At 37.4% G+C, this 23,982-nt stretch overlaps 1 protein-coding gene across 2 annotated transcripts in view; it reads left to right on the forward strand.

Moving 5' to 3' along the window:
* GNB1 (G protein subunit beta 1) overlaps positions 1-23,049 on the forward strand; it is a 44,275-nt gene extending 21,226 nt beyond the window's left edge. The window contains exons 2-12 of one of the 2 annotated variants that reach the window (XM_063353651.1): positions 166-217; positions 8,109-8,216; positions 8,902-8,940; positions 10,684-10,790; positions 12,561-12,624; positions 13,709-13,871; positions 15,560-15,626; positions 17,257-17,458; positions 17,838-18,054; positions 20,801-20,912; positions 21,343-23,049. In XM_063353651.1, coding sequence (XP_063209721.1) covers positions 8,160-8,216; positions 8,902-8,940; positions 10,684-10,790; positions 12,561-12,624; positions 13,709-13,871; positions 15,560-15,626; positions 17,257-17,458; positions 17,838-18,054; positions 20,801-20,907 — 1,023 coding nt within the window. In that variant the 5' untranslated portion in view covers positions 166-217; positions 8,109-8,159 and the 3' untranslated portion in view covers positions 20,908-20,912; positions 21,343-23,049. The remainder of the gene's footprint in view (positions 1-165; positions 218-8,108; positions 8,217-8,901; positions 8,941-10,683; positions 10,791-12,560; positions 12,625-13,708; positions 13,872-15,559; positions 15,627-17,256; positions 17,459-17,837; positions 18,055-20,800; positions 20,913-21,342) is intronic. The other variant, XM_063353652.1, reaches the window with a different exon arrangement.
* Positions 23,050-23,982: the final 933 nt, after the last annotated feature.

The following is a 23,982-nucleotide window of genomic DNA, read 5'->3' on the forward strand; positions in this document are numbered from 1 at the left end:
AGCAATGCCCATTTCCTTCATGAGGACAAGCCTTCTGTTTAAGTTAGCTAACAAAGAATAGTCTGTGCTTTGATAGTGTCTTGATTTCTGCTAGATTTGTTAAGAAATTGGTGTTATTTCTTGATAATTGTACTAATTCTGTTTTGTTTTTTTTTTTTCTTCCAGAATTTACATGTTTGACAGCAGAAGTTGGCTTTCTACTGCAGTGAGAGAAAATGTAAGTAGAGAAATAAGGTCATTTCTTTTTTCTAGTGCTTGAGAAACTCATAGTATTTTTTAAAAGTGGCTAACTTCAGGTTTTTAGGTGTTAATCTGTCCAGGCCTAAAGTACCTGTTTTCTACTTTAGCATGTGTGTTCTTATGTCAACAGGAAGGATTTTAAAATGGCCAGGAAACCTGCTAAATAATAGATGTTAGTGCCTGCCTTCTTTCAGAAATAGAACTGGCAAAGCAGAGGGAGACCGTAGATGAAACTGTTTCATCTCAGTGGGGCAGGGAACTGTAATAAATAAAATGATGAGAATAGTTATTCTCTCATGAATGAAAAATTACTTATCCGCCATGTTTGACAAAAGAAGGCCAAATTTCTTTTGAGCAAAGTGGCTCTTGTCAGAATGTTCCTTTCAATGTGTCAGTATTATTTAAACAGAACCTAAAAGTTTCAGAGTTTATATTCTGTGTAATCTTAATTATTACTAATATTCTTGGAACAGTGAAGCCTCCCTTACATCCCAGACTAAACTTTAAATGTTTCTGCCTCTTGTGAAGCCCCTTAGGCTGTGAGGAACATACTAATTATCTGTGTGTTTTGTAGAAATTATTTGCTCAGTTAAATTTGTTACTTTCAATTACTAGATATTGACCTGTTTTTCCAAAAGCAAGCAGCGAGCTATCTTCCATCTTTTTCTCTAAACCTGTCTGCTGAGGTGCTCTCTAATGAGTTACCTTGGTCAACCCCAGTAGACACCTCCAGTGTTCTCTTTTGAAGGAGCAGAAACTGAAACTTAACAGTGTTCCCAGTTTAGATAAGCCATTGCTTTTACTCAGTGGCATGATATTTTCAGTATTTTCTGTCCTATTTTCTATATAACTTTTTGTTTTAACCGGGGCTGGATATTAAGCCAATGTCTTTGAGCTACTCCGTGAGTGTTCTACAGGGTGGTTTGGTTTTTTCCCTGCAAATAAAGTTTGTATCACAGAAGCTTGTGTGATTCTGTACATTTCTTGTGTTGTGTTCCTGTATACCTTTTATATGATTTCTAACTTCTAAAATTATCTATACTTTTTTTTTTTGGTGACCACTGTACCTGGAGATGTGTGTACTTTCAGGATCAGGAGGCACCCCTGAATTTTTTTATCTTCTATTTTGGATCATGTAAATGGGAGAGAGAACATCTCAAACTTGTTCCACAAGCAATTCTAATCTTTCTTACTGTGTTTTCTATTGAATAAAAGTCAAATAGAAATCAATATATACTTCCGATTAAATACCAAAAAACCCCTCAGCTTTTCAAAGGCAATATGATGTCAAAACATTGGAACTAACAGTGGATTGTGTATAATTCCTTTGTCATTGTGAAAATGTACAAGCTGCTGTGCATGTTGCTAATAGGATTTATGGTATCTAATAGATGAGCACAGCTTCATTTAATCAGATGACCTGCTATGAGACTGTCTGGTAGGCGTAACATGAACTCATTATTAAGGCTGTAAAGTTCTGGCTCTGTTTTTGCAAATGATGTGTTTTACTTTTCTTCTGGCTGTTTCGTACATATTGGAGTGATGCTTGTTAGCAGGAAAGATGTTGAGGGAACAAATTTCAGACAGCCTATTAATTCGGGAGAAAGGTGATTTGGCTAACCTTCTTAGGAAATTACTGTACTTGGGTAATACTCTAACAATATAACTTTAAACCCTCTGTGTTTCCAAATTTTATATCAACAGTGGTTTGGTGGGATTACTTTACTTTTTGGTAGTAGTAATGTGTTGTAAAAATACCTTGTAGCAAACAAAGTTTGGCCATCAAGGGATAGAAGTTCTAAATATTTGACTTAATGATAGCTGTGATTTCAAATCTGTCTTCTCTTAATCTGTAAAGATTAATTCACAGGGCAGGCTATTTAGGAGAGGATGGAAGACTCCATCCTTTTTTATCCTACTTTTTTTATAGGAATCGTGTGAGAAAACGAAATAATGAAGTGTTTAGTAAGCATTGCCTCATTGCTCTTGCCAGGTAGTTTTAGAGAGGAATCATATTTAATCCAAGAATGTGTGTTTGGGTGAGTTCTATTCAACTGTTCTCATTTCTCTTATAATGTAGGCAAGCATCAGTCTGCGCATAAATGTGATGGCATTAATGATACATTGGTTTCAGTAACTGGACTTAATTGGATAAACAGCTTGAGCTCTGGAAAGGACATTAAAGTTGTACCAATGAAACGAGTGAATTTGAGTTCTTCCTTAGCCTTCAAATTGTCCTGTCACTGTGTTCTGAGTGGTGAGCTTTACCTTTAAGTTAGAATTATTATGCTGGGATCCGAAGAATATCTCAACTTGCAGGAAGTATGTGGAAGTTTTGTAGATTTCATAACACTTTCTACTCAGTTCAAAGAATCTGTGCAGTTGTTCAATGTGTAACTGACTGCCTGGACATATATAACTTACAGCTCATGTAGTTTAGACAAAAACAAGCCCAGAAGTTGCTCTTTGAGATGAATGACATGATAAATCCTTTTGACATAGTTGAATTGTGAAGTTTTATTGTATATGGAAAGTAACAAATAAAGTGAAAATCAACAAATTGATTTTCCTATGTGGGAAGCAGAGGAACAAAGTGACTTTTCTGTGGGTAACTTGTAAGAAGAGATTAGATGCTCGGGTCATTTGGAGTAGTGAAGAATAGCAAACTACCTTGCAAGTACACATATTGTTGTCCCTAGCAAGAAGAGAATTATCTGCAAGGTATACTTGTCAACAAGATTAGGGGGAATTAGGCTTAAAGCAGAGACACTTAAGCACTTCAGCCTCTGGAAAGGTCTTGAGTGAGTTCAGCAAAGTGAATGTGTTATTCTTGAGAAGCCTGCCTTCAAGAACACAGTAACATATTCAAAAGAAAGTGAGGTAAGCATGAGTTTGGCTGCTACCTATTTCTTCACAGCTATGATAGTAATTTGGGAAAAAAGAGTGTGTAAGTTGAGTATTGACTTTTTGCATGGGTTTGCTTGATTTAGAAATTTAGTAACTTCTTTCAAAACCCCAGAAATAGAAGCGTTGTCCATATCAAGCTTACAGTTTCTCCTAGAAACCTTCTTTTAAAATGGGGTTAAATGCCTTTAGGACATGCCAAGAAACAAAAATATATTTTGTGATATTCGGTTGTGCTAGTTTACAATGAGCATAGATCATATATTGAACACTCCCTGCTTGTTACTTCTGTGTCTATAATACAAATAAATCTGTATAAAAATTTCCCATGTATCGAGTGAGAATAGATAAAAATATTTGTTTTCCCATACATTTTCCTGATCTTACCTGTTGTTCTTTCTGTTCTAAAGATTTATTATTTTTTTTTAAATGTTAGGTACTAGTATGCTGTGCTGATTTACAGTATAGCTGAAAAGTACACAAGAGGATGGAACCCTTCTCCCCCGCCCCCCACCCCGGATCTCATATTTCTGCCATAAATCTAATTGCCTAAGACTTAGTGTAAAAGAAATAGAGGAATAGCCAAGTTGGTTGGCTGGCTGTCCCATAAATTTCACAGTCTGCTTCAGACAACTCCCATATTTTGATGCCTTTGGCTTCATTAGGATTTTCTTTTCCTGAGTGCTAGTGAGTTCAGCCATGTTGGCAGGAATTAGAACTTCCTGTTGATGTTGAAACAACAAAGACTACAAAGGGAATGTGGAAATCGGGTTTAAACAATTCCTGTGGATGCTGTCAGAAATGCAGTTTGGAGTTTGGAGTTGCTTGGAATGCATAACTTGTAACTCTAAAAGTGTATCTAACTTATTATATGGATATATGAGGTTACAGATGGAAAAGACATCAAGGGTTGTATGCATTCAGCTACTAATTGTCATGCAGTAAATACTTAAATGAGTCCTACCTAGCAAGGGACTGAAGGTTGAGATCCATAAAAGCTGCTGGAGCAATAGTAGCTGTTAGGTTCCTTGAACCCCTTGCTGCCTGGCATAATGGAGAACAGTGCCTTGCATGTGGGTGTAAAGGTTTCTGTAGTGTTGGTAAACCATTTTGAAGTTGTTCATTAAAAGGAAGTTTTCTTTAAAACATTAGTGAGTGGCTGTCTTGATGTGGAGTTCAAAAAAAAAAAAAAAGCATTTGAGGAGCTTGGCTGCACAGTAGGTAGGGCAGGTTATGTATACGCATGTCTGACTACCTGTATGATAAATTGCATTTAGGAAATGATTCCGAAGGTTGGGTTCCATTAGTGCATTTAGTTAATTCTTACAGATTGTGAAGGAGTTTGAAGGAGTTCTGCCCCTGTGTAAAGTGGGGCTTGGAAGAGAATGGAGGCAAAGTGCTGAGGCAGAGCACTGTCTTGAATGTGATGCGAGAGTTTCTTCTGTTAACTAAAGTATACATATAGTTACTGTGCTAGGCCTTTAAAAGTGTACTGAAGGTTTTATTTTGTACGAAGACAGGCACGTACGTGCTAGTTAAGCTATGATATCCCATCTACTGGAGACTTATGTCCTTTCAGCTTCTTCTATGGCTGTATCAAAGTTACTGCTTCTGTGTTACTGCAGATGGTGCTCAACATTATTGAGCTGCTTCACCTGCCTTTGCCATCATTGCAGTCGTACCCTCCAGCACACGCTATATTAAGCAGTAAGGCACAAGCATGAAATAAGCTTGTGTGATTTGTTTTAAACTCAGTAAATGCAAATAATCCAGGGTGAAACTACAGGGTTCGGTTTCTGTGAACATTCTCAGTGTGACTTTTTTCCTAGGATTAGCGTTCATCTCCTTAGGCCTCTTCCTGTTCCATACAAAGAAGTTTTGTTCCATTTAAATGTGAGAGAATTCTATTGCATAGTGCGCAGATTCTGGCAGAAATAAATTGGCACTATTCTAAACTGTATGTTAGAGGAGAATGTATCTGCTTTGACTGATGTTAGATTATTCATCCTATATATTTTTAAATAAAGCTGCATGTAAATCTTCAATGTAGTTACCTGTAACTCTGCAGCTGGAATTCTGGTGTCCTAAATCTTTATCTTAATCCCATCGTTGAGTTGCTGTGACCTTGAGCAGAACATTTAAGTTTTGGATCGTGACTTCTTTCTCTGAACTAGGAATGATACCATCTCTGAATTCTTTGTACTCTGCTTGGAGAGGTTGATATTTGCTTAGTGGGAAATGGGTTTATATATTAACTTAGAGAATGGCAGAAATAAAACAGGGTATCAAAAAGCTAAAAGATCTGAAAATGTGCAGTTTATTCTTAAGAACAGTCTTTAGAGTTTCTTAATTCCTTCATGACCAGAGTGGTGCATGCTGTTTCCCAATGGGCATGAACCACACAGGAGCTGAAGAGAGTGACTGCCTGCTAAAAACTGAGAGACCCAACCCCAGAGTGTTTTGTCTTAAATGTAGAGTGAAGAAAACATCTTGAGAAACAAAAGAGCATTCCAAAGAAAAGAAGGTGGTTGTAGGATAAGAAAACACTCTTGATGGGTTTTGTCTTAACTGGATTTTGGCCTAAGCTGAACAAGCAATCTTAAAGGGGCTTAAAGGTGACCCTGAAACCAGAAGAGAGAAAGAAGAGCCCTAGTTTCATAATAAAGTGAAAGGGCTTTGAAGGTGTGTGAATGGAGGTTTTGAGACAGAAGCTAGCTAAAATTCCTTTTCTAAAACACTTTGGGTTTCAGAGAAGAGCATAAATTTATAAATGGTGGTGTGACAAGATCTGACATTTGTTCCCTGAGGACATCTGTTTGGAATGCTACCTACTATGAGGGGAGCTCCAAGATAAGTCTGGTTACGTGGGATAGCAATATTTAGGGAATGTTAAAGTCTTAATAACTCTTTTGAAACTTCTTTTCTTTGACAGTGATGTTTGCTCTACTGCTTTACTTTGCCTTCACAATATGTTGTCTGTTACTGTGACTGGATAAAAATTTGGAAGTTATCATCATCTTTCTCCTTGGGAAGGGCTTTAGGAAAAAACAAAACCCGCATGCTTGCAAAGATAAATAAGCTGATTAAATCTTAACGGAATAATATGTAAAGCTGCTAGCAAAGCATTTGCTTTATTTAATAGTAGAGGGTCAATTCTGGCTAATAAAATGTTCCAAAAACACACTACCAGTGTTTATTTATAAATTCCAGGTGCTGTATATAGCACTTGAAAATGGAACCAATTATCTTGTTCTACAATAAAAGATAAACTTCATCAGCACGTTGCTTCAGCATCTTATATTGGTATCAAGCTACAGAGATTCTAAAACAAAAAGTTTAAGAACAGCTGAGTTTTAGGTATGGAATGCTAGAGAAAATGCCAAAAATATCTTTCTGGAACAGTGACTTTTAAAGATAAGTTGTATGCTTAATGGAAAATATCTATATGCTTACTAGACTGGAAAACAGTACAATAATTGAGGAATTCTACAGGCAATAGTTGAGGTTGTTTCAGTGATAGTTCTGTTTTGTTGAGCCCCTCTCTTGCTGGCTACAGAGTACAGCAGCCAGAGGGGTGTGTGTTAGTAATTTAGTGCTTATTGATGCTAGGAAAATAGTCTTAGAGGAGGAAAGTGTCTGTTGGCAGTGGTTTCTCAAACTGCTCTCCTCAACCTAACATTCACAAAATGCTAATATTATTCTGACAACATGTTAATGTTAGAATTCATTCCGGAAATCTCAGGGAAACATTTTAGCAATTAACAAGTAAATATCTGTACAACGTTGGTGAGTGGTCTCCTTTTATCCAGATATCAGAACAACGTTTCTCATAACTGCTGAGTTACAGACAGCGTTCATAGAATCGCCTAGGTTGGAAGGGACCTTTCAGATCATCTAGTCCGACCATCAGCCTAACTCTGACAAAAACCATTGCTAAACTATATCTCTAAGCACTATGTCTGCTGTCTGTTTACAAAGTCATATGCTGTCTTTTTACAGCATTTTGCAGGTGTTTGTGTCAGTCTGTAACTATTTAAGGTGTGCATTCTTTGATAGGAGGATTCCTTACTCTATTCTTAAGACCTACAGAGAAGTTCTGACTTTCCTGTCTAACATTAGTGTTATCTGCTAGTTCACTCTTGGGAAATTTGAGTTTATACAAAACTGAATCAGTGTCCTGGCTTCAGCTGGGAAGGAGTTAATTTTCTTTCTAGTAATTGCAGTGAAAGGAATGTCAATAATACCTATTGTTTTTAGTTGTTGCTAAGTGATGTTTACACTATACAAGACATTTTTCAGCTTCCCATAGAAGCATGGGCAGAAGGGCGGGATGGCCAATGAAATATTCCATACCATAGACCTCATGCTCAGTATAGAAATGGGGATTACTTGGAGGCGGGGGGTGGGTGGGGGGTGTCTGTGATCAATCGCTGCTTGAAACGGTGCCAATTCACCAGGTGGTGGGAGTGACCCATGTCATAATTATTGTTATTTTTCCTTTTCTGTTATTGTTTCTATTAAACTGTCTTTATCTCAACCCAGAAGGTGTTGGGTATGGGGTTTTTTTTCTCCCTTTTCCCCTTTTTTTTCTCCCCATCCTTCTTGGGGTGAGGCAGGGAAGGGGAAGGGGTGAGCGAGCGGCTACGTGGTTCTAGTGGCCAGCTGCGGTTAAACCACGACAGTCAGAAAAACACTAATAAAAAAAAAAATGGAAAAAAGGGGCCTGAAGGAAAGGAGTAAGTCCAAATTGTATTTCATTTACTGTGGCTGGAAAAAAACCCAAGCACATCTGTGTGTGATAACACCTTATTCTGAAGAGATTTCAGAAATATTTTCACCTGTATTCCAGTACTTATAACCAATCTGCCCTTTCTCAAGTGCTGTTTGAGATGGTTGAAAGGACTTGCCTAGTAATTTCAAGCTATGAGTTCTACTAATTCTCATTATTATCACCTCTCTTCCAGATTTCTGGTTGTTTCGGAGGTGGCAGTGAAGCACACCTTTAGCACAGGAAAATGAGTGAGCTTGACCAGTTACGCCAGGAGGCTGAGCAACTGAAAAACCAAATCAGAGTACGTATTGTGTCAGTGGGTCTTGAAGCCACAGTACGGATGAATGGTCACTTGTGTGTCTTGAGGAGAACAGAGATGGGCGGAAATGATGCATTAACTTAAATGCTTTCCCGATGTCAAAATTAATGTTGTGGATATTCAGAAAGGGCAAGCACATGTAACTGCTTTAGGGAATTACTGTTTGGTCTTTAATATTGCTTAGAAAACCGTAGTCACAGAAATAATGCACAAAATGGATTAGATCAAAATGAATGGTTACTGAAGTTTTTCTGAGCCAGGCCATAGCCAATGTTAAGCAACCTCCTGCTTAAAATAAGGTCAGCTATAAGGTTAATCTGGGCTTTGTCCAATTAGGCCTTGAAAACCTCCAAGGATGGGATGGCATGGCCTGTCTGTACAGGCGGTTCCATTGCTTGACTGTCTTCATGGTGAAAATCATGTTACCTTTCTCTCAAAAGAAGAAAAGAAGAAAAATTTGAAGTTAAATGTTCAATATGCTCAATGTATTTTGACAGCAGACAGCATATTATGGTCATGCTGCAGTTAGGATGGGTCCTCTCTGGATGAGGAGCAGAAATGCTTTCTAAACCTTGTTTTGAGGGTGCTTGATCAGCTTGACAAAACAGAGAATTGAGTATGAAGAAATGTACAGAACTTCTTCCAATTTCTCTTTCTTCTGTTGCAGGATGCTAGGAAAGCATGTGCGGATGCCACCCTGGCTCAAGTAAGCATTTAAGAGTTTAATGTGAATTAAGAAAACTTGTCTCCTTTGCAAAAAGAAAATACGGTATACGAAAAGTGCAAGTGAATCTCTTTTTGCCTCCTTTATCAATTCTTTGATAGGTGGTTTCTTCCAGAAATAAGTACATTGCTTATGTTTGTCCAGTTACTGAGAGCCGTGGCCTTGAGCAGTAGTTTCCTTAAGAAGTGACTCGGGGCACATCCCTACTGCTCAAGGGAAAATAATGCAGGGGAGCCCCGTTGTTGTGCTACGGTTATGGTAGTAGTACAGTTGCATTACCGTGATAATCGGAACCCTAAGACCTGCTGAGGTTAACCTGCTTACTAATTTCCACATGATGCTGCACTTCTGTCTGAACTGGCTAATAGCTTTGCATCTTGCTGTACGGTCACATTTTGACCCTATTGGCTTGGCTTCAGTCAACATCCACTTGGGGAAAGGAAAATCTCTACTCCATAGTACACCTTACGGAGAGACGGTGGGGTTTTTCCTAGAAATTTGATAGGAATTTCGACTGAAACAAGTTGTTATGGCATTGAAAGAGGTGGTGAGCTTTTGCGTTTTTGTTCGTTTTTTTTTTTTTTAATCCGTTTACTTGCCACCTACTTCAGTCCACTTGCTTCAATGGTGACTATTAAATCCTGTGTGTCTGATTTAAGATAATTGGTACATAAGTGGTTGATGTCAGTTCATTACTTTAAAAAGTTACTAAAATATTAAGTAAAAAAGGTATACCAATATTTATTTGAGTGTATATATCTTGTGGTCTCATTTTGTATGAGGCGCAATGTTGAGTATTTTCCAGGGTGAAAGTATGGAAAAAGAAAGGAGGAAAAAAAAAAAAAAAGCCTTCAGTATTAGTTGGTACAAGAGATGTCCCCCATGAAAGGAGTTTTATGTCAGGAAATACTCTTATCTGTTCAACTGAATCCTAAGCTGTGTTGATCGCCTTTCAAAAGAAGCAGAGGTCTTTGCTCAAACGCACTTGCTAAAGAATTTTGTAACACGGAGACATGAGAAATATGCAGACATTATCCATAAAATAAACTTGAAAACTCTTGGACTTGTGATGTGTACTACTTACAGTACTGGAAGTGTGTAGTGCTGCTTTGGTCTTTTTTAAACTGGTACTTCTCTCCAGGCTGGAGGACTTATATAAAATTTAACAGTTTAAGGACAGCTAAACTGCTTACTTCCTCACTTTGCTAATCACTTATTCCAGAGACTACTTTTTTCTTCAAGAAGTTAAATAAATCGGGAATACTATGAATTTAATAATTCTATACTTGGAAGGGAAGGCCATTTGGATCTGAGAGTTATTAATTCATCCTTTAAGAGTGGAGATGTTTAAAACCTGCTATACCTCCCCACACCCACCCTTCTGGAAGAAAAAAATTGTTAGACCACCACATTTATCTATACAGCAGTAGAAAACCCAGATCAAAGGTCTGAAATCCTAGAAATCTAAGAAGATGTGACCTAAACAGAGTAATTTCTGAGAGTCTTTATAAATGCAGTAGAGAGGCTGCTTTCTTCATTTCGTAAGGATGTAGAACATAAAATGATGTAACTTTTGATTAGGCAATTTTAAAAAACTCATTCAATATTCAAAATGTGGGAATTTGGTCTGCATTGGAATGCTCATTTAAATGTAATTGTGTGTGATGTGTTACTTGTGGAACTATGGAGTGAAAAATGTAATGTATGACACCATTCCTTTTTCAGATCACAGCCAATATTGACCCAGTGGGGAGAATTCAAATGCGCACTAGAAGAACACTCCGGGGACACCTGGCTAAAATTTATGCAATGCACTGGGGGACTGATTCCAGGTGGGTGCTAGCGATACAAAATCGGATCACGGGGCTTCACTGTTCTTTGGAAAGTGGAGTGCACAGGACTCTTATTTTTCCTGCTTCTATCACTAGGTACCACTAATTCCAAGAGAACTCAGACAACCAAGAGAATTCACCAACACTTAATGCCGCTTTTTTCCTTAAATGTCTGTGTTTTTGTCATCCACATCTAAATTTGGTGCCAAAATACCAGCGTTCATCTACTTGCCTGAAAAATACAGTTGTGGTACCACATGAATTCTGAGGAACTGTGGAGGCTGAGTAGATTTCATTATCAGTTGTCTTTTTTCCTTAAATGCTCCCTGTTAGCTACTGATGTTCAGTTAGGGAGAAACTAAATGATGCTGGTATCAGCTACTTTCATTCTCTTTTCTTTCCAGGAATTTTAAGGCACACTAACGACAGCAAATTTTCAAACTTCAGTTAAAAGAATATGTTGTTGCTTCCTTGCAGGAACAGATTAAAAAAAAATTCCCCTTAGGAATTTTTAAGTTACAACTAAGGAGTTTGTAAGTTAGAGATAGCCTCTTTCTGCTCAGGAGAGATTTTCAAAGGAAGCTTGATGTCGTTAAAATTACCTTCTTCCCGGATTTGTGTAAACAAGCTGTGCCTTGTGAAAGAACTGCCTGAACTCTTGTGTGTACGCACACGGTAAATACACTAAAGCAAAATAGCCAAGTGCTTAACAAAGCAGATGGTGTGCATCACGAAGGTGTGTTTATACTTTTAATTTCTCAATTGCTTAGTACTTAAAAATCAGAACGAACACAATTGTTACTTTGAGTTAAACTTTAGTGTTTTGCGCCTCAGTTTTCTATGCCTGTGAAAGAAGCTAATTCCTCGCAGATATGTAGAATTCATTGCTTCAGGCATCTCTTTGGCATATAGCTTATTTAAAAGATGGGGATTCAATTTCTTGTTTGGCAGAAGTGTTTCCAGACAACTCTAAAATATAACCTAGAGCAAAAAAAAAAATAATGCAAAGAGACTGGAGTACTTCGACGATTGCACTGTATTGTTCAGCTCGGAAATGGTCAGGAGATGATGCACAGAACAGATTTGAATACCATATTGAAGTATTTTATCCAAAATGCCTTAAAAAACGTGGAGACTATACAGGCTTTTCACATCAGTATACCTGATCTAGCTTTAAACACATTAAAAGCAGATTAAGAGAGCTTTGACCAATGGATTAGGTGCATCATGTTTCAATCCTGGTCGCGGGGCAGGGGCTTGAGCTGGTGTTGATTTAGAGTAAAAATCTTCCTAACGCTTCCCCTTCCATTAGGGATATCTTTGCTAGGTTTCATTTTAATTTCCATTGTGTTTCAGTGCCAGACGTTCATTCAGAGTTTTTGGACATCTTAGATTTAAATTCCTGTTTTTAAAAATAGGAAAAAGGAAAACATCTGAAGCCTGTGTGTAGAACACAGAAGCACTGATTCCATGCAAGTTTTCTCCCTCAGTTTTCAAGATTGAGATGTTAGTTACATGGCTACAGTTTTTTTTGAAGTCAGAATGTGTTAACATATAGGTGTTCCATCACACGTTCCCATAATATTTAGCATGGAAATTGAGTACTTGCAAAATTATTTTTATAGTGCTAATAACTGAATTGGGTAATGCCGCACTGTACTTAAATGGTTTCAAGTACTTTGCCCTTGCTAATGGAGACAAATGCCGTCACAAAGATGTTCCTTCTTGACTTCCTGCAATGATTGTGGTGACCTCCTGTTTCCTCTCCAGGCTTCTAGTTAGTGCCTCCCAGGATGGCAAACTTATCATTTGGGACAGCTATACTACAAACAAGGTAAGACTAACTGGGATGTTGCTATGTAGTTCAATTGTAAATACAAAGGAAGGAAGCGTTACCCGTCATGATTTTGGTTGCGTTACTTTCATAGTCCTAAGACTAAATTTTGAATCCTCCAAAACAATAAAGTTTGCACTTAAAAAATATAGCGGTGTCTGAAGTGCACTCTGTATGTGCACCACGAGTGGAAAACAATGAAACACTTAATTTTAGAGAATGTTTTGATTTGTTTAATATAGCGGAGAAATTGATCAATAGAGAGCAAGAAGTAATTGGTGTGTTGCACCAGAAGGTCAGAGATTTAAGCATAGCCATAGTAATTTATTGGCTGCAGTTTATTGAAAGACCCGACATATGTTACTGTAGCAGCAGAGGAACAGACAGTAATCTGTACCGTTTACTTAAGAATGCAGGAAGATTTTTAATATTGCATGAAATCTCACAATATGTTAAATGATGTGATCCGTTTCTTAAAGATGTTATGAACGGATTTGGAGGATGAAAGCAATGAGTTAACACGACAGAACGGGTTTATCTTCAATAACTTTTAAAATGAAGTTCTGAGCACAGAATGACAAGGGAACATGGGGTAGTTGTTCAAATACGAAGCTTGATTGCTTGCCATGGGTTTCCAAAGAAGGATTTAAATGGCAGTGAAAGTAGTGATTCCCTTACTTTTTCATTCATAGCATAACATCTAAGCCTGGAATTGGCAGTTTTGCTGACTGTACTTCGAAGTCAATATTTTCCTGCCCAATAATAAACCAATAGTAATCAGAGCACTGAAATGAAACAACTTAGTTTTTACCAAAATTGCTGATTAAACTGGATTCAGAAAAGGCGAATCTGAGGTTTTAATTACGTCATTACTTAGTCTGATGAGCTGTATGTGCAAGTTAAGCTCAAAATAATTTGATACTTAAGCAGCCAAAAAATTAAATTTTTTTTCCCCCACTGTTTTCGACTTGTCCTTTTGACTAAAAGACGATGGATGGCTCGAGAGACAGGTGAAAAACTTCCTGATGGTAAACTATTGTATCAGTTGTTTTGCAGATGAAATACATTAATGTATTGGTTTCAGGTGCATGCTATTCCCCTGCGTTCATCTTGGGTCATGACTTGTGCGTATGCTCCTTCTGGAAATTATGTGGCTTGTGGTGGTCTTGATAACATCTGTTCCATTTATAACTTGAAAACTCGTGAAGGGAATGTACGTGTCAGCCGTGAACTAGCTGGTCACACAGGTGAGTGCCTGTTCAGAATGATCTAAGTTACCTACGCACATGGTGAAGGCTTTGTTGTGTTTTTTTTTTTTTAAATATTTTAGATATAATTTGCTACTTAAAAATATATGCTTCATTGTGCACCTCTATTTCTTGGGCGGGACCCTAGCAGCATACTGCCTTTTTTAAATGGCTTTCTCCTTCCTTTTTAAAATCTTCTTTTGTTCAAAGAGTATGATCCTTAAAGAAAAAAAAGGTAATAAGAATGTGCTTTAACTTTTCATAAGCAAGACAGCTGCCTTCTGATGGAGCTATTATTTAGTTGCAGAGCTTTGAGTTCTCATTGCTTCCTCTTCTGTTTTTCCTTCTCTTCCTTCTCTCCAAAATACAGTAGCTTAATTCTTGCCTTCAGTTTCTGTTTCTAAGGTGGGCTGTCTTGTGATTGATGAGACTGTTTTTTCTTACCAAGCATGACTTATGTAATTGAGAGGAATTATGTACCCTCTGGGTGTAATTAAGGGTGTGAGAATGCAGTGTTGATCTGACCTTCAGATAGTGGTTGTGATATGACCAGTAAGGTGATTCCTAAGAAGGTATTCTCTTCTTCCCCGGCCTCCCTCCTGCCCTTCAGGACCCAGGAATGGGAATGATGTTTGAACACAGGGAGCTTTGGCTTTCAGTTTGTAGCCATGTGGCGTATCAAAATAGTGAAAAATATTTTAGCAATAAAAAGAGCGTTACTTCTGTGATAGTCTAGCTGCTTAATGGTCTTTATGGTTATAAACCACGTAGCTGGGGAACCATGGATGTTTACATAACATGAGACGCAGAATTTTGCTGTGATGCAAGGGACATCAGAGGAGCACATCTGAGACCTGAGCGGTTTGTGTGGAATCTTCTCAAAGAAAAGCAGCTCAGTGAAACTGTTCACATTGCGGAATTGAACATAGCCCATAGCTGGAAGCTGTTGTTTACAGGTTTTCAAGTTTTGCTGTGGTTTGGATTTTCAGAAGACGTTTGTGAAATCGAGGTGGCTGGCAGGACAGACTAATTTTGTAATCAGTGCTGTTACGTTGATAGTTTGGCATGTGGTACTTCAGTACAAAGACGCTTCAGAGCATTCAGATGAACTTCTTTGACGCCGCTGTTGTGAAACATCCAATGTATATGCTCTGTTCTTTGTACTGACCAAGAATGTAGTTTATTTTTTCTCAATAGTTGTATGATACAGTTGAGGGCATAGCATTTGTTGCTCCTGGATGCAGTGACATACAGATCCACTTTCTAAGAAAGGTTAGTGTGCAGAGTGCAAGGTTTCCTTTACTTCTCTCCAGCTTGGCCGGTGGATTCCAGGTTTTTGACTCTCTGCTCCCTCTTTCTTTTCCTCATCCTCTCCTCACTCCCTACCGAAAGCAATATTGGTAAGGTGTTCCCACAAGGGTGTCTGCCCTGTTTGGGTAAGCCGCAATACCAGTCTATCACTGTGCTAGTGTAGTGGTTGGATTGGGCATGGTCTGTAAGGAGCCAAAATACATTTTTCTCCAAAACGCTGGAGGTTCCTATATAAAAATTGTCTGAGTTGTATTTTAGGCTTCTATAGTAGTTCTTGCTTCATATTCGGAGAGGAAGAAGCAACATGTAAGCAAGCCAATATGTGATGTGCAGAGTAATCTCTGGTCTTATTCATCAGCTTTTTATTTTGTTTTCAGGATACTTGTCATGCTGTCGTTTCTTGGATGATAATCAAATCGTTACCAGCTCTGGCGACACCACTTGGTAAGCAGTAAAATTTTGACATGGTTGTTAGTAATGACTTTTCACAGCTATATTTTTGAAGGAAACTTTATTCTTCATAAAACTAATAGTTATCCAGAAGACTAAATGTGATTAATTATTTTCATATGTCATGTTTTTACTAGTAATGGAAAACTTTGTGTCTCAAGTTTGTTAGCTTTGGCTGTTTAGTTATGCCCGTGCTCTGAAGAGCCTGACCTAATTCTGTGTTAAGATGATATGGGAAATTCTTTTACTATAACTATTTGGCTTTCAGAAATAAGTGTATTAGACTAATGACTTTTCTTGAAGTTTTTTGGTATGCAGTATTTATTACTTAGTCATGTTTGGATTTTTGTAATGCAGGATTTAGTTTATGTTCCTATTCAGAAGAGCTCCTAAAAAAAATTCTACAGTGACAGCAGATGGGGTTTTTTGAGGAGAATGTAGGTGTGTGTCTTAATAAATACTAGCTTCTGAACAAAAAAAGACCTCAATCTTTTTTCACAGATTTTTCTAATGAAAAATTCATTAGATTTTCCTAATGAAAAATTTCATAAATTTTTCTAACTAGACTTTCTTTTTCTAATTCTCAAAAAGCATTACAGCTCTCCCAAGCAGCAGTTCTGATAGCAAAGGCTGGCTAACAAATACCCCTCCTACTCAGCGTCAGTCTCTTTGAATGCCCCTCTATTGGTCCACTGAATCGGCGTAGCTATTGAATAGATACATATTTAGAAACATTTTTGTATAAAAAAATATGTATTTGTTGGTTGTTTGGGATTTTTGGGGTTTTTTTGGGGTTTTTTTTTTTTTTTTTTTTTTAGAAAAGACAAACAGGATTTGTTAAAATTATGCTCTTCATAAGAGAATATAGCTGCTTTGGGAGTTAATGTAGTAACTCTATAGTTGTCTGGATGGACAACAGTTTGTCCTTGACATCCCTTCAGTCCAGTCAAGCGTCCAAGTACAGTATCAAAGTACAGTCGTGTCTTATTTGCTTAGTGCAAATCTGCCACTGATGGATATGGTTTACTGAGAAATTACAGAAATTAAAAATCTTTAATCTTTCTTAAATGTTTAAACCTCTTGTTAGGGAGGTGCTAGTGTTCTTTCATGCTTTTATACTCTTTGATCATCACTGTAGTAGTGATTTTGCACTTTGGGAAAGTGGTGCAGCTTTAAGATGAGAGGCAATTCACAAAGTTACACATCCTCAGTGAGTTTTTAAAAATGAGAAATGCTGACTCAGCTTTCGCTATAGGCTTACCTGCTTTAAATCAACCTTGTAGTAGTACTGGACAACTGGCACGTCACAAGGCCTTTATGTATAAACAGCCGTGAGTCTTAGTCAATAGGTTTTTTGCACTGTTTTTCAATTTAAACCCCCCAGTATTTTAAAATTGAAACTGGCTTTTAAAATCTTCTCTGCACAATTATCCTGTAGCATAGCCAAAGAGTTCAACAAAGAATGTTTATTTTTTCTACACTCATCATATTTTTTGTTAATACTTTATGAAGTTTTATTTTTTAGCAGTGATATAAGTGAACAGGTTTAGACAAGAATTGCTGCCTGGACCTTCCAATGGAGCACAAATGTGTTGATTTTTGCCTTTTTAATTATTCTTTCAAGCGCTCTCTGGGACATAGAAACCGGTCAGCAGACAACTACATTTACTGGGCACACTGGAGATGTCATGAGTTTGTCTCTTGCTCCTGATGCCCGGTGTTTTGTTTCTGGTGCCTGTGATGCCTCTGCCAAACTGTGGGATGTTAGAGAAGGAATGTGTCGGCAAACCTTCACTGGCCACGAGTCGGACATCAATGCCATCTGTGTATGTATCAACTTCAACAGGAGACACGGGATTTAAATTTGTATTTTTCTATTTCTCTGGTCTCAGCTTTTAAGCATGTACTGCGTGATGTAGTATTATGGCTTATTTACTTTAATTAATAGTTTTTGTAGCTGGTGAAAGTACCTGAAATTTACACGACTTCAGATCCATTGTGGTAAATGGAAACAGTGGCTGTTGAAACAGTATTTCTTCACATATTCTTAATTATTTCACTGTTTTTGCCATATCCCAGTAGTGGAGAGATGAACGCTCTTCTTTGCTACTCCCTTTTCCCACTTAATCTATACAAAATGGTATGTTCAATGATTCAAAGGAATCAAGTCTAAAATAATGTGTCTTTTTTCCTTCCCACCTGAAGTTCTTCCCAAATGGCAATGCATTTGCCACAGGCTCGGATGATGCTACGTGCAGGCTTTTTGATCTTCGGGCCGATCAGGAACTTATGGTTTATTCACACGATAACATCATCTGTGGCATCACCTCTGTAGCATTTTCCAAGAGCGGACGTCTCCTCCTAGCTGGTTATGATGACTTCAACTGCAACGTCTGGGACACGCTGAAAGCTGATAGAGCAGGTAAAAGTTTTGGATTTTAAATATTATAAACATAGTGTGACATACAGAATATGTGAGTTGTCATACGCACAGACCCGTTAACATTCCCTGTCTCCACTTTAGAACTGTGATAACCTGTTTTAGGATCACTGATTAAAGTAGCTTAATTATGTTAACAAATAAATTGGAAAACTTCTAAAGGATTGAAGGGAACAACGGATGCTTGAGAACAGGAAGACTGCCGTTCAAAACAAGGTCTTGGGGGTGGAGGGCTATTTTTTTTTTTTTTTGTAAGACTTTATGGCATTGCGTATGTATGAACCGCTCAAAGCAAAGCAACATTAATATTGCTATTTATATTAAACAATTTCTTTCTGATACTTACAGAAGTAGAGACAACCAGCGAAACAACACACGCTGTGGAGATTATCTTTTGAGGAAATGAATATGAAATTTATGGTCCAAAGATTAAGATAATTTAACCTCAGTTCTTTAAAATGTAAACCTTTATGAGAAAAAAGGGAGAAAAGGTATAAATGAGACCACAAATGTCTGGTTATTCTCATCAGAACTGGGGATGAGAACAAGGACCTACTCTGTTGCCAAATGAAGTGGTATAGGCTTTTAAAATGATCCTAGGTGGGTTTTAAAAGCAAACAAAAACCACCAGCCAAGCAGAATATGCTTCCAGGTGCAATTTAAAGGATTAGTTGAAGTACATTATTTGGTGCAAATTGACTCATTCTTTGAGGGGAAGATATGCTGCAGGTAGAAAAAAATATGAACAAACATAAATCCTGGACTATACCAAAATAATTTCTATTTGGTTGTCAATTTCTGTCTCTAGCATCTCTGTTTTACCACTCGGATTTTATTCTTTGTTTCTTCCAAAATTCACAATAGTTTTTATCAGTGCTGAGGAGTTGAAGCTGTGGGCACTCGGTTCATATGTTGTAAAATAGCATTTGGTTCTATTTGCAAGTTAATGGTGCCAAATACAATTATTTCAGTACTGAAATGCATTTTATGACTCAGCCTTGTCTGGATGTTGATATTTGCAACTCAGGATTCTTGTACTTTGATTATTGAGACCATAAATGTGCCCATAATCCCGTACAGTGAGGAACCGAGGAATTTCTCTTTATTAATGTCTAGGTTAGTTTGCAATTGGCTGTGTGTAAGTACTGTTAAAACAATTAATGCGGTTTTCCCTGTATTTTTTTCTAAGACCTTCATTAAGAACAAAAAGAGGCGGTGATCTTGCTTACCTGTAGAAATGAGAAAGGATTCTTTATACTGATCTGGGTTTACAGGCCATGTACTCATGAAGTGTGATTCTTTATTGCCAAGTTTTAGAAGCGATTTAAACAACTACTTTGTCAAGTATTCTGCTTATTAAAATGTCCTGAGGCTTAAGATTGCTGAGCAGATTTGACACGTCTGTCATGCCTGATTCTATACTAACCCCTTCTGTGGTTACGTGTTCACTTCAAACTGTATGAGACTTGTTGGCGCTCTGGTTTACCAGATTGAGCACCTACTGATGGGGCCGGTAGGCTGACTTCTGATATACTAATGCTATTTCCACAGGAAATTCTAGGTAACTCCTAGGTACCTCTGTTAGCTCTGGCACCTGGTTTCTGTAGTACACGGAGTTTCTAAAGATTGTATTGTCCACTTCAACGCTTAGGATTTGGCGTCTCCTGCAGAAGTGCACGATTCCGTGCTGAGACTTAGACGCTTGTATAGGTTTAATAGGATCTGGAGATTAACGGTATTATGCATACAGTGTTATTGCTTTTATAAAGTATGTCAGAAATGTTACTTCTTCAAACATCAAGAATCCTTGTGTATGAAATATTCATTTTTACACTGAATTAAGAGTCAAAAATATTATTTTAAAAACATACTAGTTTGTGTAAGAACTAAAACCGTCTTAATTCATGTTCTGTATTGGAGAATAGTAAATGGAAGGGAAAAGCCCAAAAGATGAATGAGGAGAGTCCTATGAGCAGTGTAATTGATATAAAAAGATTAATTTTATGTCTATCAAGAATATCTTAGCTCAGTGCTGTGGACTGGAAAGAGCTTGAACATAATTAGGTTTTCTTTTTACCTCCTTGAAACTGTTAAATTAAAGGGGGTAGAGGAAAATGTTGGCTCTCTTAATTTTTCTGTTTAGTGTCTCAATTCTTTTTTTAATGGTACTATAATTGAATTGTAGCAGATCTCCATATTGACAAATAGATTGTATGTAGGAGTTTAAGTCTTGTAAGCGCTTGTAAACATAGTAAGATAAAATTAGATGAAAAATGCTTTAGTGTTCATAACATAAGTCAGCTTAACTTCTGATTTTTATCCATTAAAATTTCTGTAAAATCTGATTTTTCATCTCTACGGAGAGGAACTACTAAGAGCTATGCAATGTATGGTTATACTATATTTACTGCTATGATATTGGCAGCATAATTTTCAGGGCTGTGATTTCACAACTCATAAGAAACCAGTAAAGGTCAATGATGTGGGGAATATACAAGGAAAACTTTGGAGTAATGCATTCACTGAATTACCCCCTTGTGAACCCACCAGTTATATCTAAGCTTGTGCTTAGAAAACCAAAAGCATTTAAAAATTGCAACCATGTTTGTTCAGGATTTTTGAAAGTAGGGGTTGACTAATCCAAATACGTGTGCCTTAGTGTTACTTGAACTGAAATATAAAGTAATCAAAATAACGTCACACGTTTGTTACATGTTCTTATTTATAGGTGTCCTTGCCGGTCACGATAACCGTGTCAGTTGCTTAGGTGTGACTGATGATGGTATGGCAGTGGCAACAGGATCATGGGACAGCTTCCTCAAGATCTGGAACTGAAGTAGGTAGGTACCCAATTAATTAAGGCTCCATTAATTAAGGCTGTCATTGCTTGGTATTCAGAGTGCTTTTCTCCAGGTCCAAGCAGTGCTGTTTTGTTGATGCTGCAAGCTTATAGTTCACATTAGGAAAGTCATTGAGGGAGAGGGGGAAAATCAGTTTGTTTGTTTTTTTGGTTTTTTTTGTTTTTTTTTTTAGAAAGCTATTTGTTTAATGTATGCAATGACTTTTTTGTGATGAACTATTTTGGGCATGTTTTATTTTCCTGGTAGGGGTGACTGTGTGGTCTTTTGAATCTGGGTTGGTAAATAACTGGTGTTTTTTGAAAATGGCGAGATAACGGCTGACTGCGTTCAGTGGGTAGCAAGAGCAAAGCTTGAAACTTGATTACAGTTTGTCAAAGTGCACCTCTTAATAAATCTTTCTGTGTGTCAGAAGAGCGGCGGACTCCATGACTGGAAGAAGTTTCCAACGGTTGAAAATTAAAAATGATAGCATATCCAATCCAACCATACTAACTTGGACCCCCATCCTCCCCAACTTCAAAGGGCAAGATCTTTTCCGTCTCCTGTTGCTGAAATGAAGAGCACAATTACCTTTCCAAGAAGAATTTCTGTGTTGTAAGCAAAATGAAATTGTGCATTCCTTTTGGGACCATTTTTTTTTTGTCTTGAGAATTTAAAAATGAAACACTATCATAAAAGCATGACCAGAAAATAAACTTGAGCATAATTGTGAAACAGTTAGCTTTCACTGTAGTTTCCAAGTTGAAGTTAAGGACTTTATCTCACACACTTGCAAATTTTAAAGTCATGTTTGTAGCAGGATTTTTTTCAAGTTTCCTTTTTAAATACATTTCTTTATGTATTTAATTGAGCAAAACAAGGGAGTCCTAGCCCAGAGCATCTGGGGGTTGTTAACGCTGTAAATTTAGTCCCTAATTTTTTTTATTTTATTTTCTAGTATCACAGATAATTGTTGCACAAAACTTGGCATATATAGGATAATGTTAAGCAGTAAGGTAACCAAGCACATGCTGTAAAAGGTAATGAATGCTTGTTTAAAGAATCCTTTCACCTTTTATGGATAACAAATGCAATCCTTGGTCCCTCCTGCCCCCCCTTTTTCACCACACTGATTTTTTTAATCTGTTTTGGTTTTGTCCACTTGAAAGGGCAGTTTATATATCCTAACACTATCCTATAAGTCTCAACAACCAGGAATCTCTGTTTTCGAAAGAGACCTATCCTACACTTGGGTATTGAGTCAATTCTTTGTGTATGAAATGATGTACAAATCAATGTTTTGAAAATAATGATCTTGAACTTTCTAAGTTAAACAAAAAAAAAACCTTTTTTGATTGTTTGCCATATTGGGTGGGTTTACTCTTAGAATCGCATGCTGTAGAAATGCTAAAAAGTGCATATTGGACTAAGTCCTTAGATGTTTTTTCTTTGAAGAAATAACCTGTTTAAAAACTGTAACCATTGTCGCTGTATTCATTTATTGTTGCTACTCTGTGCATAAATCTATGAAGAACTCAAGTACAAAGCTATGCACGTTTTGGAGTAGCGTGATAAGTCACTTTTTTTTTTTTAAAGAAACAGCCTGTTCAAACAATCGCTGTCAAAGATTCTGGGGTGTGGGAGGAGGGAACCTAGACCATCTTCTTTATAAATCAGTTCCTCACAGCCAGTTCCTCTTGTAGGATGAGTCCTTTGCATCTGATCAGAGTCATTTTTGTAATGAGCAGGTTTTCCTGGCTTTCTTTTCAAATAAAATGTTAAAAGCAGCAGTGTTTGGACAGCAGATTGTTCTGTTAAACTTTCCTATCTTCTCACTGTATCCAGAAATGCTCCTTCCTAGCAGCAGTAGTAGCTTTTCTCCATTTTGTTTTTTCTGCAACATTCTGTACAAAAATGTGCTGTAATTGTGCGTTAGGCCTGGATTTGGCATAAAAGATGAATTCCCTCTTACTCTCTCTCATGAAACTACTCTGTAGAGCTTTCTCCACGCCCTGTATCCCTCTTCACCTTTTGTATTTAATTTTAAAGTCAGTGTACTTCAAGAAAGCTGGATGCAAGATAGATACTATATTAAAATGTAATGTTATTTAAGATGTAATAAAGCAGTTTGACATGAGTTTTGACTGATCTGTTTTGCAGCTTGTTGTTCAACCCACAAAACGGCTTCTGTGGCAGGATTTGAGTTATGAAATAAACATACGAGAGAAGTGTGTGATGCCCCCAAACAAATTGTACGGTATTTTAAAATGGCTTGGGTTTTTAGTGGTTAATTGGGCAGAGTATTCGGTGTGTTAGAACGTGTGTGTTCATTGAAGGGATGTGGGTTTTGTTCTAAAGCTAAAAACAGAGTTGCACGGTTAACTGAAACCCTCACGATTTTTGTTATTGGGGAGTGTCGCCAGCGGTATCTGAAAATGTACGTGTAAATGTGCAATATGTGCTAACGCTGAATGGCAAGTGTGTGGAGCTTAGTGGCGTTTTGCTTCCTCCATTCTCAGCTCCTTAAGATGGACTTTTCTTGGTTTAATTGCTAGAGCTACTCAAGAGCTTAATGAAAAGCTGCTGTCAGCTCTCAGCTCAAACTCCAAATAGAAGTAGCTAGTATGACTCACGTGGTATACATCACAAAAACAATGTGTGGAATATAAGAGTGTAACACCCGAAGTGGGAAATCGGAGCAAAATGTTTAGTAACTTCTTTTAAAACTTTTGTGTCCTTTAATAGGAAAAGAATTCAGTGGAACATCTTGTGTTATTGCCATTTGAGGATCTGTTGTCATTGTTTGCTGTCCTTACTGTAGGTATTGAGAAGGGTAAGTAGTTGTCGGTTTAATGCTCAGTGAGAACAAAGTCTCCCCAAGGCAGAATTATATCTAGATAAAAAATAAATGGGTTTCATACGCACGGAAGCAAATTCCTGAAACAAGAGGTGTTGAAAGGCAATTGGTTTAACAACTTGGTGTTGGTCCACTCGAGGGTTTTGTTTTGTATTTTTAATGGGTAAAGTCTCTTCTCTTGTTTTGACCTGAACAAAAGTGGATTTTCCCTCA

Source organism: Chroicocephalus ridibundus, chromosome 16 (genome assembly GCF_963924245.1).
Source record: "Chroicocephalus ridibundus chromosome 16, bChrRid1.1, whole genome shotgun sequence".
NCBI classification, from domain to species: domain Eukaryota; kingdom Metazoa; phylum Chordata; class Aves; order Charadriiformes; family Laridae; genus Chroicocephalus; species Chroicocephalus ridibundus.